The sequence below is a fragment of the Rhipicephalus microplus genome, chromosome 2 (assembly GCF_043290135.1).
Source record: "Rhipicephalus microplus isolate Deutch F79 chromosome 2, USDA_Rmic, whole genome shotgun sequence".
NCBI classification, from domain to species: domain Eukaryota; kingdom Metazoa; phylum Arthropoda; class Arachnida; order Ixodida; family Ixodidae; genus Rhipicephalus; species Rhipicephalus microplus.
This window is the reverse complement of record NC_134701.1, coordinates 295,268,465-295,281,918: the sequence shown is the minus strand read 5'-3', so window position 1 is coordinate 295,281,918 and position 13,454 is coordinate 295,268,465. Positions and strand designations below refer to the sequence as shown.

The window sequence follows — 13,454 nt, the reverse complement described above, 5'->3', positions numbered from 1 at the left end:
GCCGCGGCAAGCTCTTTTAGGTCTGCAAACTTGCATCACTTGGCCCCAAAAGTCGGGTGCGCTTGTCTCGGTAACGCGTTCAATCTTTTCTGCATTGGTGGCATGAGGTTTAGCAAGATGATACAGTCTGTCCATCACCCCTACATACTTTAACAAGAATTCATCCGATGCTGGGTGCGTTGCTCTAACTCCCTTCGCAATCGCCACTCATAATTAGCCGGAAGGAATTTGCTGCGGAAGCTGTTGCAAAACTCTTATAACGTGCGGGCGCGATGTCCGGCTAGTCTGTAAGGAGGAGCCTGTAATTTATTATCTGTTGCGTGCTGTAGCAGACAATGTGCCGTGTTATGTTTAACAGGCCTCCAGCAACACATCGCAGCAAGTAATCAAGTCGCGAAAAAAATGAGAGCCTTCATTGCGTGTATGCTTCAGGGCTGTTACCATGACAATCTCAATCTACGCAGAGTAGCTTAAGCTAGCCGGCAAGGGCCGAAGTGCGTATATTTTTCCAATGTCGGCCCATGTAAATGCAGCTTGTCAGCACTACTCACAGTCACAGAAACTATTTCTGCATAGCAGGAGTCCCTGTGAATATTCTTACATCTCTGCACGTGTTAATGCAGGACTTCTGACTGTTGCACGACCCCTGGCGATGCTGCCTGAAAGTCTTGTTCTGAACATCACTGCCAGTGACAATGGATCACCACGACGTAGCGCCCATCAGGAGCTGCACGTGCATCTTAGCGAGGCACCACAGCGGCCACCACGCTTTGACGAGTCACACTACGCAGCAAATGTGTCCGAGGATGCTCCTGTGGGCACTACTGTGCTTGTGGTTCGTGCATCAGGTATGCTTTATGATTCTTTTACCATCTTTTCTGTTATCACAGTAGCAATTACAGTCGCCCACGGTTTTTTAGGCCTAAAAATTTGTACTTGTTAGATTTTTTGGACTTCTCAAATGCATCGGCAAAGTTCCCGTTGCACTAATAAATTTTGGTGACCAATGTTATGGACAAATTCATGCCTAAATTAGATTTTTCGAACTAAATCGCTCGTGTTCAGCCATGCCGCTCAAGTTTGAAAGCTGCCATGTTGGATATTTTGCTGGCTTGGTCAGGTTTGTCTTCCAGTGGCCAGTTGTGTTGCCTCCAAGATTAGGAGCATGAACAATCTTCCAGTTTCAGAGACTATGTCTTACCTTTCGTGGCTGGCAAAAGGCTTAAGGGTATGCAACTTTTCTTCTTCTGTCAGCCGTATCGTCATTGTTCGTGCGCTGATGGGAGTTTTTTTTGCTGCATTTTTATTTCTCGGTTATCACTCCACACGTGATCAAGTTGGTGTGTCGAGTGTTTTTGAGCCGTCATATGCATCGCATGTTCTTTTCTGGTGCAACTGCTCCTTGGTTGCGTTGGTTATGGTGCTTGGCTACTGACCTGAAACAGACACGTTTGATTGCGATCGCTGTGGTAGCGTTTTGATCAAGTTGAAATGGTGGAGGATTGTGTACTGTGCGATGTTGATGTAGGTTAAAAACCCCAGTTAGCATAGTTAAATACAACGAAACAGACAAGACATTGTGTGCATCTTTTTGTGACAGGGGCCTATTTTTTTTGCTTGCTGCCTCTAAGCCACCAACTGCACCGCCCTCAAGGGTCGATGTCTCGGGTCTCAGAGGCGTTCGTTAATGCCGATGGGCAGAGAGGACGCTAGGCAGCACAGAAAACATGTTTTAATAATAAATAAGTGGAAAACTTGGAGAAAAACTAAACACTCGTTGGGCAAACAAAGAACAGTGCAATTCTTTCATGATAGAGTACTAACAAAAGCCCCAAAAGTAAACTCACACTAAAATAGTCAGTTCCTTCCGCTACAACAAACTACAGTCACTAACCACAGTCTGGTCACCTTGACCTTGCCATGGGTTGTAGCATGAATCGAACGCTCTTACCCTAACCCATTGATCGCCGTAAGCCCAACTTTCATTGTGTTGAGTTCATGGCAGATGTAGTTGATGATCCTCTTCAATCGTCACCCCAATGCCTCACGGTAAGTCCCGCTGCCGTCGATGATGTAGCACAGCGTCTTCATCGCTTAAGCCTAGTACAAGCTCGGCCTTTTGTTCGACGTGACGACGCTGGAGGGATTGCTGCTGGCCAACATTCAAAAAGGGACTGCGACGGGTGGGCCAATACTAGAAGAAAAATGCTGGAGCGCCTCAGCGTTGCAAGTTAACAGCTATACCACAGATTGCAAGTGTTAGCATTAAGAACCAATTGACCGTCGCACCCTGTGGGGATCTGAGGCGCGCCCGCAACCATTTTCGCGGGCATTCCGCCACACGGCCACACCCTTTCGCTTTTTTGCTCTGCTAACACCACGCGGCGATAGATGGCGCCACGTGCGGGCACGGCACGCGGTACGCGCGCGCCGAGAGAGCGCCCTGTCTTCTCCGTGACGGCGCCGGGTAAGCACGTGTTTTCCTTCGTCCGCGTCCCCTTTGGGAATCGCCGGACTGTAACCTGCCCGGGGTGGCCTTGGGCACCTCGGCAGGCGTGTTTACTCGAGTGCTAGCTTCGGTAGCGTACGCTAAGCCCAGAGCGGTGCCTAGTGCTTGAAGTGGTCGTACCACAACGAGCCGCACTTGCCGTAGGCCTACGCGTACGAGGTTTGCCCTAACACTCGCGACCAGGCCCAGTGGCCATCGTGAGAGTGCGCAGCATAGCCGCGAGGGACCTTTTCCCGACCGGCGTGCCAAAGCTCGCCATTGCCAGCTGTGACATGCTCACGGTTTTCCCCTTATTGTGAACGTCGCGGCCCTGTGGCTCGCTAAGCGTGACCTGCAGTGATCTGCTACGGTGAGTAGAGGGGTCACCATACTGGCGCCCAATGTGGAATCAAAGGCTCATTAAGCCTTTGATTAGTCTTAGCCGAGTCGGCCCGCCTTTGCGAATCAGGCTCGCCGCGTTATGTCTGCTCCGCGTGAGTTCTGTCCGCTGACGCTTTTAGCAGATACCGCATTGCTCGAGAACAGGGCTAGTGCCCCCCTTGAGCATCACAATCGTGCACCCTCACTTGTCACAAGCCCCAGTCGGGATGACACGAGGCGCTACGTATCAGCTCCCACTGGAGAGGTAGCGTGTTTTGGGTCCGGGGCCATAGCCCAACCCGAACAGTGCACAAGGGCAAATTGGACTACTACTGCTCCCTTTGGAATGCATAGCAGTTCCATGTCACAGCGCTCCGAAACGGCTCTCAGTGGAGCTTCCGGGACACAGACCGGCACCGCGGCCTCAGCCGTTGCCGAATTTCGCTCGCTGGCTGCTATGCAACCTAGCAGCCTGGTACCCAACGCGGTATCAAAGGCTCATTAGGCGTTTGGTTAGTCTTAGCGAGCCAGTTCACCTGTGCGATTCGGGCTCGTCGCAACATGTCTGCTCCGTGGCATGCCGCGTTGCCCAAAGAGGCCACCGCCTCTATCGACGGGCGCCCTTCGGCGCTCACCTGTGTCGTCGCCCCTTTTTGTGGTGAATACACTCCTACATTGTAGCTGACGCGCTATCTCGTGCCCCCTGTTGTCTGCCGAGAACCTAGATTCCGGTGCGACGGCCACTCGCGGTGCCTTAGCACTGGCAAGGGTCGGGGGCGAAACAGCGGCGAAAAGGGGGAGTCCCCATGAGGACGACCTTGGCTGCTATCCAGATAAGCGGCGCACTGCGTAGCGGCCGAGCGGGGGGGAACTTTCCGAAAGCCACTGTGCCGAGAGCGAACCCGTGACGCCGTGCACGCGGCGGTTGCTGCGGTCCTGAGTGGGCGCGATACCAGACTCCCCTATTTGGGAGAATGGGAGTTGCTTTCGGCAGTGAAGAGCTACTGAAAGCTCAGCAGAGTGATTCCGTTTCGAGTCTCGGAGGGACGGAGCGCCGTATACGCTGCTTGCTTTGCGGCGGGCGCCGTTAAACCGTCTTGAGAGGCGCGCTGTTACGCTGCTTGTTCTGCGGCGGGCGCGATTAGGGGGCTGAAACAGCGTGTGTCGCTGAGTCCCCGGCGGATTCATTTTGCTGGACCATGACGGGCTCCTGCTGAAGTATATAGCCACTGACGACGAGTCCATAGACCTGTTTAAGGTGGTTATGCCCAAAAGTCTGAGAGCCGCACTGTTGCGAGCCTCTCATGACGAGCCCATTGCCAGTCACCTGAGTGGCTCTAAAGTTTTGCGAAACTGAGCAAGGTTGTGACTTGGCTTGGCGTAAAGCGTGACATTTTTCGCTATTGCCGTTCCTGCCAGGTCTGTCAAACGGTGAAATCAAGGGGTGGAAAGCCGCCCGGCTTGATGAAACCGACTGTTAGTGAGCGTCCGTGGCAAGTAGCCACCTGCGATCTAATGGTGCCGTTCCCCAGGAGTAAGCAGGGGTTCATACATCTGATGGTAGTTGTTGATCATTTTTCCAAATGGGTGGAGCTGTTTCCGCTGCGGAAAGTGACAGCGCGAGCGGTGCTAGAGAGGCTACAGGAAGTGTTTTGTCGGTTCGGCTTTCCGAAAAGATTGATCACGGACAATGCGTCGTATTTCACCGCTCGAGTGTTTGGTGATACGTGCCGTTCCCTAGGAATAGATCACTGCACCACTTCGCCCTACCATCCCCAGTCCAATTTGACGGAGCGAACCAATCGTACGCTGAAACCGATGTTGGCGGTCTTTGCCGAAAGTCAAAAAGACTGGGCAGACCATTTGAGTGAACTCGCGTTTGCAATCCGAACCTCCGAGAGTCGCTCTACTGGTTTCTCTCCCGCCTTCCTTAATTTTGGAAGGGAGTAGGCAAATTTGGTGACCAGTGTCATGCAATGCCAGCTCGGAGACGAGGAAGAACCGGCAGACTGTTCTGCTTACGCTTCCACACTTCGGGACAGGCTTTGTCGAGCTCTCAGTAGAGCGAGGAAAAGTTTGGCATCGGCCAGGGCCGAGCGAAAGGCCCAGTACGACCGAAAACGTCGCCACCTTTCATTTAAGGTGAGTGACCTCGTCCTGAAGCGCAACCACGCTCTTAGCGACGCGAGCAAGGGTTTCTCAACTTCGCTCGCTCCAAAATGGCTTGGTCCGTACCGAGTGGAAAAAGCTTGGACTCCACTCGCGTACTTGCTGAAAGACCCGCTTTCGGGAAAACTCAGCCGTGCCCACATCGCAGACCTGAAAGCCTTTGCGTCGAGGTCTGACGAGCCTGCGTCAGCGCCCAGTGGCTCTTCGCGCAAGCAACGGCGCATACCCGGCGCGGCGGACCGCATTCGGACCACGCACCGGTATAATCTGAGGAAGCGGACACCTTAGTGATTTCGCGCCGGACGGCTGGCTTATTTCCGCAACCGAAGGCCCTCATTTTTACTGTCTAGTCTCAGTTAGCTAACTTCTTTACAGCCAGTGCTTGCAAAGAAGTCTGTTTCGCCCAGTTACTGCTGCTGATTGTCATTTGAGTGTTGTTGTTTACTTGATGTTTTTTTACGTGTTTTCTTTTTTTCTTCTCGCTGGAGGAGGGGATTGTGAATTGGTGCTTTAGCGTGGGGAGAAGGACAAATCACACTCTGCGCTTCCTTTGCGGTGCGCGTTTGGAGAGACCCGACCATCGGAGGTGTGTGTGCGTGTGTGTGTGCGCGTGTGGCGACAGCTTTAGAAGTCACCGACCCCTACACCACTTTGGACTCTGGAGGTGTTCGGAGACCTGTGGTCGTTAGGCAGCCCGGTTGCGCCCTGCTCCCGACCGTCGCTGATAAGCTCTGCTGGCCTTTCTATCACGGCTCCTGCACGAGGCCAGCTGTCGCAGACGCTGTGCACGACTCGACCGACGCCGCAGGACGCCTCGCAGCCAGTGGATTTGGCGACCTTGATTTCAGCAGAAGGGCCGGCTGTCACAGCGAGGTCCATCCTAACCTCCACCGAGGTGGCGTTCGTCAGACTCGCAGGGCTGTCGTCAACATCGACGAGACGAAGTCACTTAAGTCAAACATTACGTGACGCTTCCCCTCCGAGCTGTGGACGCGCTCTTGTGTGAGCATCATGAACTCCCGTTGCCCCTCTTCCGCGGAACCATTGTATTTCTAGAGTGTATTCTTGTGTTGTTTTATTTTTTTTTCTTCAGCAGCAGTTGCAGAGCGAGGCTGAGGCTAGCTGTTGCCCATTGCATGACGCCTTTGCATGCATGGGCGACGACCGGCTGCCTTTGCAGACCGGTATATAGGGTGAGTTGAGGAGAGGAGGATGTGGGGATCTGAGGCGCGCCCGCGACCATTTTCGCGGGCATTCCGCCACACGGCCACACCTTTTCGCTTTCCTGCTCTGTTAACACCACGTGGCGATAGATGGCGCCACGTGCGGGCACAGCATGCGGTACGCGCGCGCCGAGGGAGCGCCCTCTCTTCTCCGTGACGGCGCCGGGTAAGCACGTGTTTTCCTTCGTCCGCGTCCCCTTTGGGAATCGTCGGACTGTAACCTGCCCGGGGTGGCCTTGGGCACCTCGGCAGGCGTGTTTACTCGAGTGCTAGCTTCGGTAGCGTACGCTAAGCCCAGAGCGGTGCCTAGTGCTTGAAGTGGTCGTACCACAACGAGCCGCACTTGCCGTAGGCCTACGCGTACGAGGTTTGCCCTAACACTCGCGACCAGGCCCAGTGGCCATCGTGAGAGTGCGCAGCATAGCCGCGAGGGACCTTTTCCCGACCGGCGTGTCAAAGCTCGCCATTGCGAGCTGCGACGTGTTCGCGGTTTTCCCCTTATTGTGAACGTCCGCGTGCGGGTGCCTTTGCTACCCGCGTCCCGGGAGCGGACGTTGTACTGTTGTTCGGAAGCCGCCAGAGGCAATAAAGTGTTGTGTACTTTTACATTAGAACACTGTCTATTTGCCGCGCCGCGCTAAACGTTTTATTAGTTGAGCGCGCGCGGAGCGGTGGGCTACACGCGAGTAAACGGAGTAGCGGCCCTTGGCTCGCTAAGCGTGAACCCGCGGTGACGTCCGCTGCAGTTATGGCGGGGGTCACCATAACCTTTCGACTAAGCAAAGCTGCAGATGCAACCTTCTTCTCCAGTAGCCACACAATGCCAGCTCATCGCACTTCCGTCTTTCATTACGGCTCGCGTCATGCGCATCGAGCCGTGTGCTACTCCATGCATGCGCTCGTGCCTCTTCTGCGTGCTTCTCCTCCTACTTCATTGTTGTCTTCCTCCATACCCCATCTCTTTACTCATGCAGTTGGTAGCAGTGATTGCCATTGCACTGACGATGCCTACGTAAAAGGGCGCGGAGCATTTGCCATATGGCAGATTGGGGCGATTGTGCCCGAGGCCCCAATGGTGCACATACGTGCCATGTTTGCGTACGGTATTAATTGGAGGAATGCCAGTGGCACACTACCTGAGCAGCAGTAGAACATCTGAGAAGATGAGCTGGCATTGTCCTGTGCAGCGCCGAACCAGTAAAGTCGAAGAAGGCTCGGTTAACCCGGATCTGAAGGTAGCAGCGCAAGGGTGCTGGAAAGCAGCTGTCACCATCACTGACAGGCACGCTCCGGTCCTACAGCTCCTTGCAACAGCAGTTTCCAGGACACCTGCCTCTCTTCGCCTTCCTCACAAGATGGCTATGACCCTTGACTTGACAATCCCCGAAGTGTTCTTCGATGGTTAGACCTAACCTGCCGAGGCCTGTGACAACCGGTTCACAAACAATGAAGACAAAAGATTGTCAGATGGATGCTGATGGACGACAACCAGACGACCACTTCCAGGATGTCAGTGACAGACACGATAAGACAGCGACGCTACGTCGCAACCAAGCCCACAGTTATGGGTAGTAAGATATTCGATGAATGTGCGATCGCATGAGAGGTTCTAGAGAGCAGCCATCTTGGCTATAGACTTGCTTAGGGCTTAGCATTGAGCTAAACTTGTAATGAGTTCTTGTTTTGAAGTCTAGCGGATTACAGTAAACATGTTTTTTCTTGTGAATTTTGAGTGTTTGTTTTCTAGTTGCATTTTTGCATGATAAAGTTTGTTTGCTGTGCCACCTCATACTCCCATCTCTTTCTCAATTCAATCTTTAGCAAGCGGTTCCGAGATAATCGTGACATTAATTTGCGAACCTTTGCCAGGATTTTACCATCTTTTGGCCCAGTCACTCATCATGGGGGGTTGTAGGGATAGATTTGGAAAAAATATCAAGAGTCATTAGAGAGCAAAAGCTCAATAGGGAGCAGGGCTTAAAGTTCATTTAAAAGGAGACGAAACAGCTTCAACAGGAATCCAAGGCCAAATGGGCCGTACCACAGAAAGCTTACGCTCGAGAAACTTCGACTGACAGTAGTCAAAGGGGCGTTAAAAGGGATGAGAGAAGTTTCATAGAGGTTTCTATGGGAGAATTCAGTGTGCTGACCGTGAGTTCCACTGCCGTTGAGGAAAGGAGTAGCAAGCATGCGTGTTGTGCCATTGATAGCACACTAGTAAGTGGTGATTCAAAGGAACGGTGCTTAAAAGCTACGTCTATAGAGATCAAAGAGATGGAATACAGTTTTTTGCTGATGGGCATGCCTCATGAAGGAGGAAGCGTTCAACAGTCGCAAGATAAAACACCAGAGGATAGGAGGATAGAAGGAGTGTCTCAGACTAATTGTGGTAAACACATGATTGTGAAGGGGACACGGACAGCTCCAATGGTACTGAAAGGTCGAAACAGTTGACAGTTTCTCTAGCAAAGTTCACAGTTGCTGCTTGAGCAACACACCTTCCCTCTCTTCTTTTCAGCTCTTTCAAAACAGAGAGAGCGCTTCGGCTGCAGGCGTCTCAGGGGGGGGGGGCTTACCGCATGCGCCCTCCGAGCAGTGGTCCGGATCATTTGATCTCTGCTTCAGCTGTGTTTATCCCTCCTTGGTGCTCTTTTATCCGCAAATAGAACATATGATCCATGGGGATATGCTGTCAATAGGCACTTTTAGCTTGTACATATACTTCTTTACGTTAACGTGTTATCGGACACCAGTTTGTGTTTACCGTCTTACCGGAATGCATGTCTTTCAATGTTTTCACTGCTCATATGTAAACGTTTACGTACGCGCATATAAACACGTATACCTTTACGTTTTCGCAAACCATAAATGGCGATGATGACTACATTTAACTTGGGATTCAATCACTGTTGTGGAAAGATCACAAGACATTTTTGATAGCGTACAGTATCCTCAAATGTGCAAAATGGTGAAAAATACAAGGTTACTGCAATCATGGTGTCCACATCTTGTGACACTTTCGTGCAACCACAGTTGTGAACACATTGGCTTGCGCGTAATGTTTGTGAGGTGAGAATTAATAAAAAGGTAGCTCATTTGTAATAACACCGCTACATGGTTTTTGCACCAGACGTACAATACATAATGTTTCTGCAATAACAATTTTGTGGTTACCTGGTTCACTATGGCCCCGCTAGATGGTGCCACCTATCCAGCTTGTAGCAGGCTCACACGATGTCTATGTGCTAGGCCATTCTAGCTTTGGTAATCCGGCTGAAACAATGTAATTGCTGTTGGCACTCGCACTTCGGCTTGTTTCAACTCGAACACTAGTTCCTACGAACGAAGGTGGATTTGCGAGATGGGGGGAAAGGTAAATCTGGTGGGAAACGTAAAGGTTTACGTTCAATAAAGACCCTTGCATGCGCAGATTCTATCTGGTAACACGGTAACGTAAAGAAGTATACGTACAAGCTAAAAAGCCCCTAATTTGGACATTATACGGGACATGACGGCAACAGTGAAAACTTCTGAAGAGTGTTCATATAATTCCTATCGCGATATTAAGGCTATTGGACAATTTAGCTGAGTGTTTGGAAAATGTAGCATTGGACAAATGTTGCTTTACAAGTGCGGTATAACGAGGTTACATCTGCTCTGATTGTTCTGACTGCTCTAAACTTGCTAGAAAAGGCCCTTCTGGCTACTCCAAGCATGCTACTAGAGGCACCTTTGCCTGCTTCCAGAACTGCTCCCAAACCCATGAGCCCTGTTCCACCCCTGTTGCCACCATCCATCGCATCGCCTTCACTGTCATGTTCTGTATACAGTTGACTTGGTTATATCAAACTATTGGCTATATTGAACAGTTGAGAAATCCCCTTAAACATTGTATGCTTAAGTGTGCAGCTGGTGCAGATGTATATGGAGGCTCGCACAGCCAAACATCTTATATATCAAATGCTGCGCCACGCTGAAGTGGTGAGGGTGCATTTTTCTGACAGATATCGACCATTTTTTGGCCTCTAGCAAGTTTCGATTCGTTTTAGCACTCCGGTGGCAAAAAAGTGGTGTCAGTGTCATTGCATTGCTTTGGTTAGTTGCACAGCGGTTGCAAGTGCACCGGCTTGTTTGATGCACGATGTGTAGGTTAGAAAAACAGATGCCTAAGCACCACCAGAAGAAAGAGCAAGCAAAAGAAAAGGGTGTCTTTTTTCTGTTGGTGCTTAGTAAATTTTTTCTCGAGGTTATATGCCAACTTGACTAATAACAAAGCCCATCTAGGTTGTGATGCACAGCTACTTTTTTATAGAGAGCAAGGGCACCAAAGTGTGATGTATAATACAAAGTGACTCAGCGGCCTCATTACAATGCTTGCATTTTTTCGCTTGTTAGTTCACGCACTGTGGTCATCATTATGATCAGCCTTACTACGCCCACTGCAGGGCACTGCAAATCGACCCACTGTGGTATTCAGGCGCAAAAGCATGGCCATTTAGAAATGCGTCGGAATGCAGCTTACCTTAAAATTAGGGTTGTGGGAATATTCGAATGTTTTAAATATTGTGATGAATATTATTGAATTGGCTTTGATTTATATTTTAATTATTGTAAATTTAAAAGTGTTCGAAATGAACGAATAGGTGTATATTATTCTGCATGTGACTCTCTATAAAGGTTGCTTTACTGTTGTGGAGAGGTGCTAAGCCATGAAAGCACCTATGTGTGTATTAGCACGCATGTAAAGGAGTGCTAAGCTGTGAAAACCTTCTTCCAGGGGAAATATGCACTGCCACGAAGCCCTACTTCAAGGTTAAATGAACATATTACCGTCACTTCCTTTGAACCAGACAGAATGGCATTTGCAAAGGCTTTGTATCACCTAAAAAAAAAGTACTGTGCAGGTTACTTAAGTCATGATGAGTATGCTGATTTTTGTTTGCTATATATTATTCAAATTGAATTTGAATAAAATTACTATTTAATTTGCTTTGAACATAAATTCACCATGTGCTTGTTCTTTCCTACCTGCTCAGTTTTCTACGGCATGTAAAAAAAAGTGGTTCAGATTCACAAAAGCTGTCAGCTTCTATTGGGCTAATTGTTGTCTTTTTCATTTCTAGTGAACAGCGATTGCCTACCCACTTTTATGATGGAATGTGTCTACATGAGACACCATGACAACATTAGACACCAGCAAGCAGAAAATTTAAGGTGCTTATGAAGCATAGAAAGTGCCATGCTCTTTCTCAAAAGCACTTTGGAAAAAAAAAAAAGCCACATTCAATAGTGCAAGAAGTGTCACATGTAATTTGGTACAGCAGAGGAGTATAATTTCACCGCACATGAATAGTGTAACAAGGGGGGGGGGGGGGGGCGGTCGAAGTTTTGCCTATGAAAAAGCACTCGGGCATTATTAATGGTGACTACAGCATCAACAAAGTGGCCAGATGCACAGGTGCTCGTGTTGCCTTCCGTTGGTAGGAAGTATTCTATCAATTTGTGTAAGGAAGAATTGAGATGTAAAGGGCAGTAGGCGTTCTAGAATACTTTGAAAAAGCCTATGTTATCCGCACAGACAGTCCTTCTCTTTCAGCACAGCTGAAATGACAATTGAGAAGCGAACCCATGCTAGTGATTATTGCACTATTGTGTTTCGTCTTGAAGGCAAAGCTTGAGAGCCTCTTTAGGCTGTAGCCCGCTATAACCCCGTATGTCAACAACCTTTTGTTTCACGCAGGAGGAAGAAATTTGTCATACAGTCTTCCCACTGGTGGAGGCCACTTTGGTGTGGATGCACACACGGGTGTGGTGCGTACCTTGGCACTGCTTGACCGAGAGGTGCAGGTGCAGCACGAGTTTGTCATGTTTGTGACTGACGACCAGAATCAGGTTGACAGCTGCCTGGTGCTAGTGCGGCTCCTGGATGTCAATGACCAGAGCCCCGAGTTTGACGACTCATGCCGAGGGCTCGCTGTCCCGGAGAATGGACCACCAGAGTTGCACACCCTGGTTGCTTGGGACCGTGATGAAGGTCCCAACGCTCGTATTTTGTACTCCATCACAGGTGAGTTTATAAATCACTGAGCAGCAATTCACTTTTTCCGAGAATAGTGCTTGCCTTGGTTACACATAGCAAGAAGGTTCTTCTCACACATGACATGAAATCTTTTGTACAGTCAAAACCTACTACACTGTGACAACAAATTTTTTTCAATTCTCAATACCACATTGACGGAAAATAAAAATTCTGGCAAGTTTCACACATTGTGGGAATCGAGGTCATGCAATGCACTCACTGAATATCTGCCTTCAGGGTTTGTCGAAAAAATAGTGCCAGTGCGTATACTTAGTTCCGATTGCACATCCAAGTGCGTCAGCTGGTGTTTGTGGAGAATGAGGTTCACTTGTGCCCACATAATTGCTTATTCACCACCCAGTGGTGGAAAACCTGTGCCATGCTGTTTTAAAAGGGTCTTTTTTGTGTAATTTGCATCCATTGCTGTGCCACCAGCTGGTTTTGGAATCAAAAGTAATGTTGACTGCACGCATCGTGAGTGGATATTACTGTACCATAATTACTCGCATAATTCGCACGCTCACATGATTCTCGCACCCCCGACATCGCTCAACAAAAATAAGATTTCTTTTTTTTTTCCTCTAATAATTGTCGCACCCCCGAAAATTGCTGTAATAATGTCATCTGCTCGTTCCAGACATTGATGATGATAGCACATACCATCTGGCGCCATCTTTTAAGCATCAAGCGTGCTATTATTGCACAGAGATTCAATCGAATCCAAGCCAAGCCAAAGTGGCAACTGCGCGTTGCGGCATGTTTTGTATGTTGTGTCGGTAATCTTGTCACGTTATGGCGCAATACTGAAGCCACCCGGCTGTTTTCAAGTTGAAAGTGATTGGTCATACACTAAACAACGGCAACAGGGCCCCCGGTAAGCCCTTTGGAGTCGACGAGTTTTGTGTTCGCTGTTGGTGACGGCGGCTGAAAGCCACCAAGACGTGTTGGATCTGCCGTGTGCCTAAGATTGAGATTTATGATAAACTTTATTTCTTGAGAAGGAAACTGCCGATGATTCTGTTAAATAGCCATCACGACGTCCTAGCTTACCTTTTGAGGGCTCCTGTTGAGTGACGAACGCTACCACTATACCCGCAACGGCCACAAGCTTTGC

The 13,454-nt window shown here is 49.5% G+C and overlaps 1 protein-coding gene across 1 annotated transcript in view; it reads left to right on the top strand.

Annotated features, from left to right (window-relative positions):
• ds (dachsous cadherin-related 1) overlaps nucleotides 1-13,454 on the top strand; it is a 228,881-nt gene that overhangs the window by 144,321 nt on the left and 71,106 nt on the right. Inside the window, exons 14-15 of the mRNA XM_075882295.1 lie at nucleotides 624-848; nucleotides 12,002-12,328. Coding sequence (XP_075738410.1) covers nucleotides 624-848; nucleotides 12,002-12,328 — 552 coding nt within the window. The remainder of the gene's footprint in view (nucleotides 1-623; nucleotides 849-12,001; nucleotides 12,329-13,454) is intronic.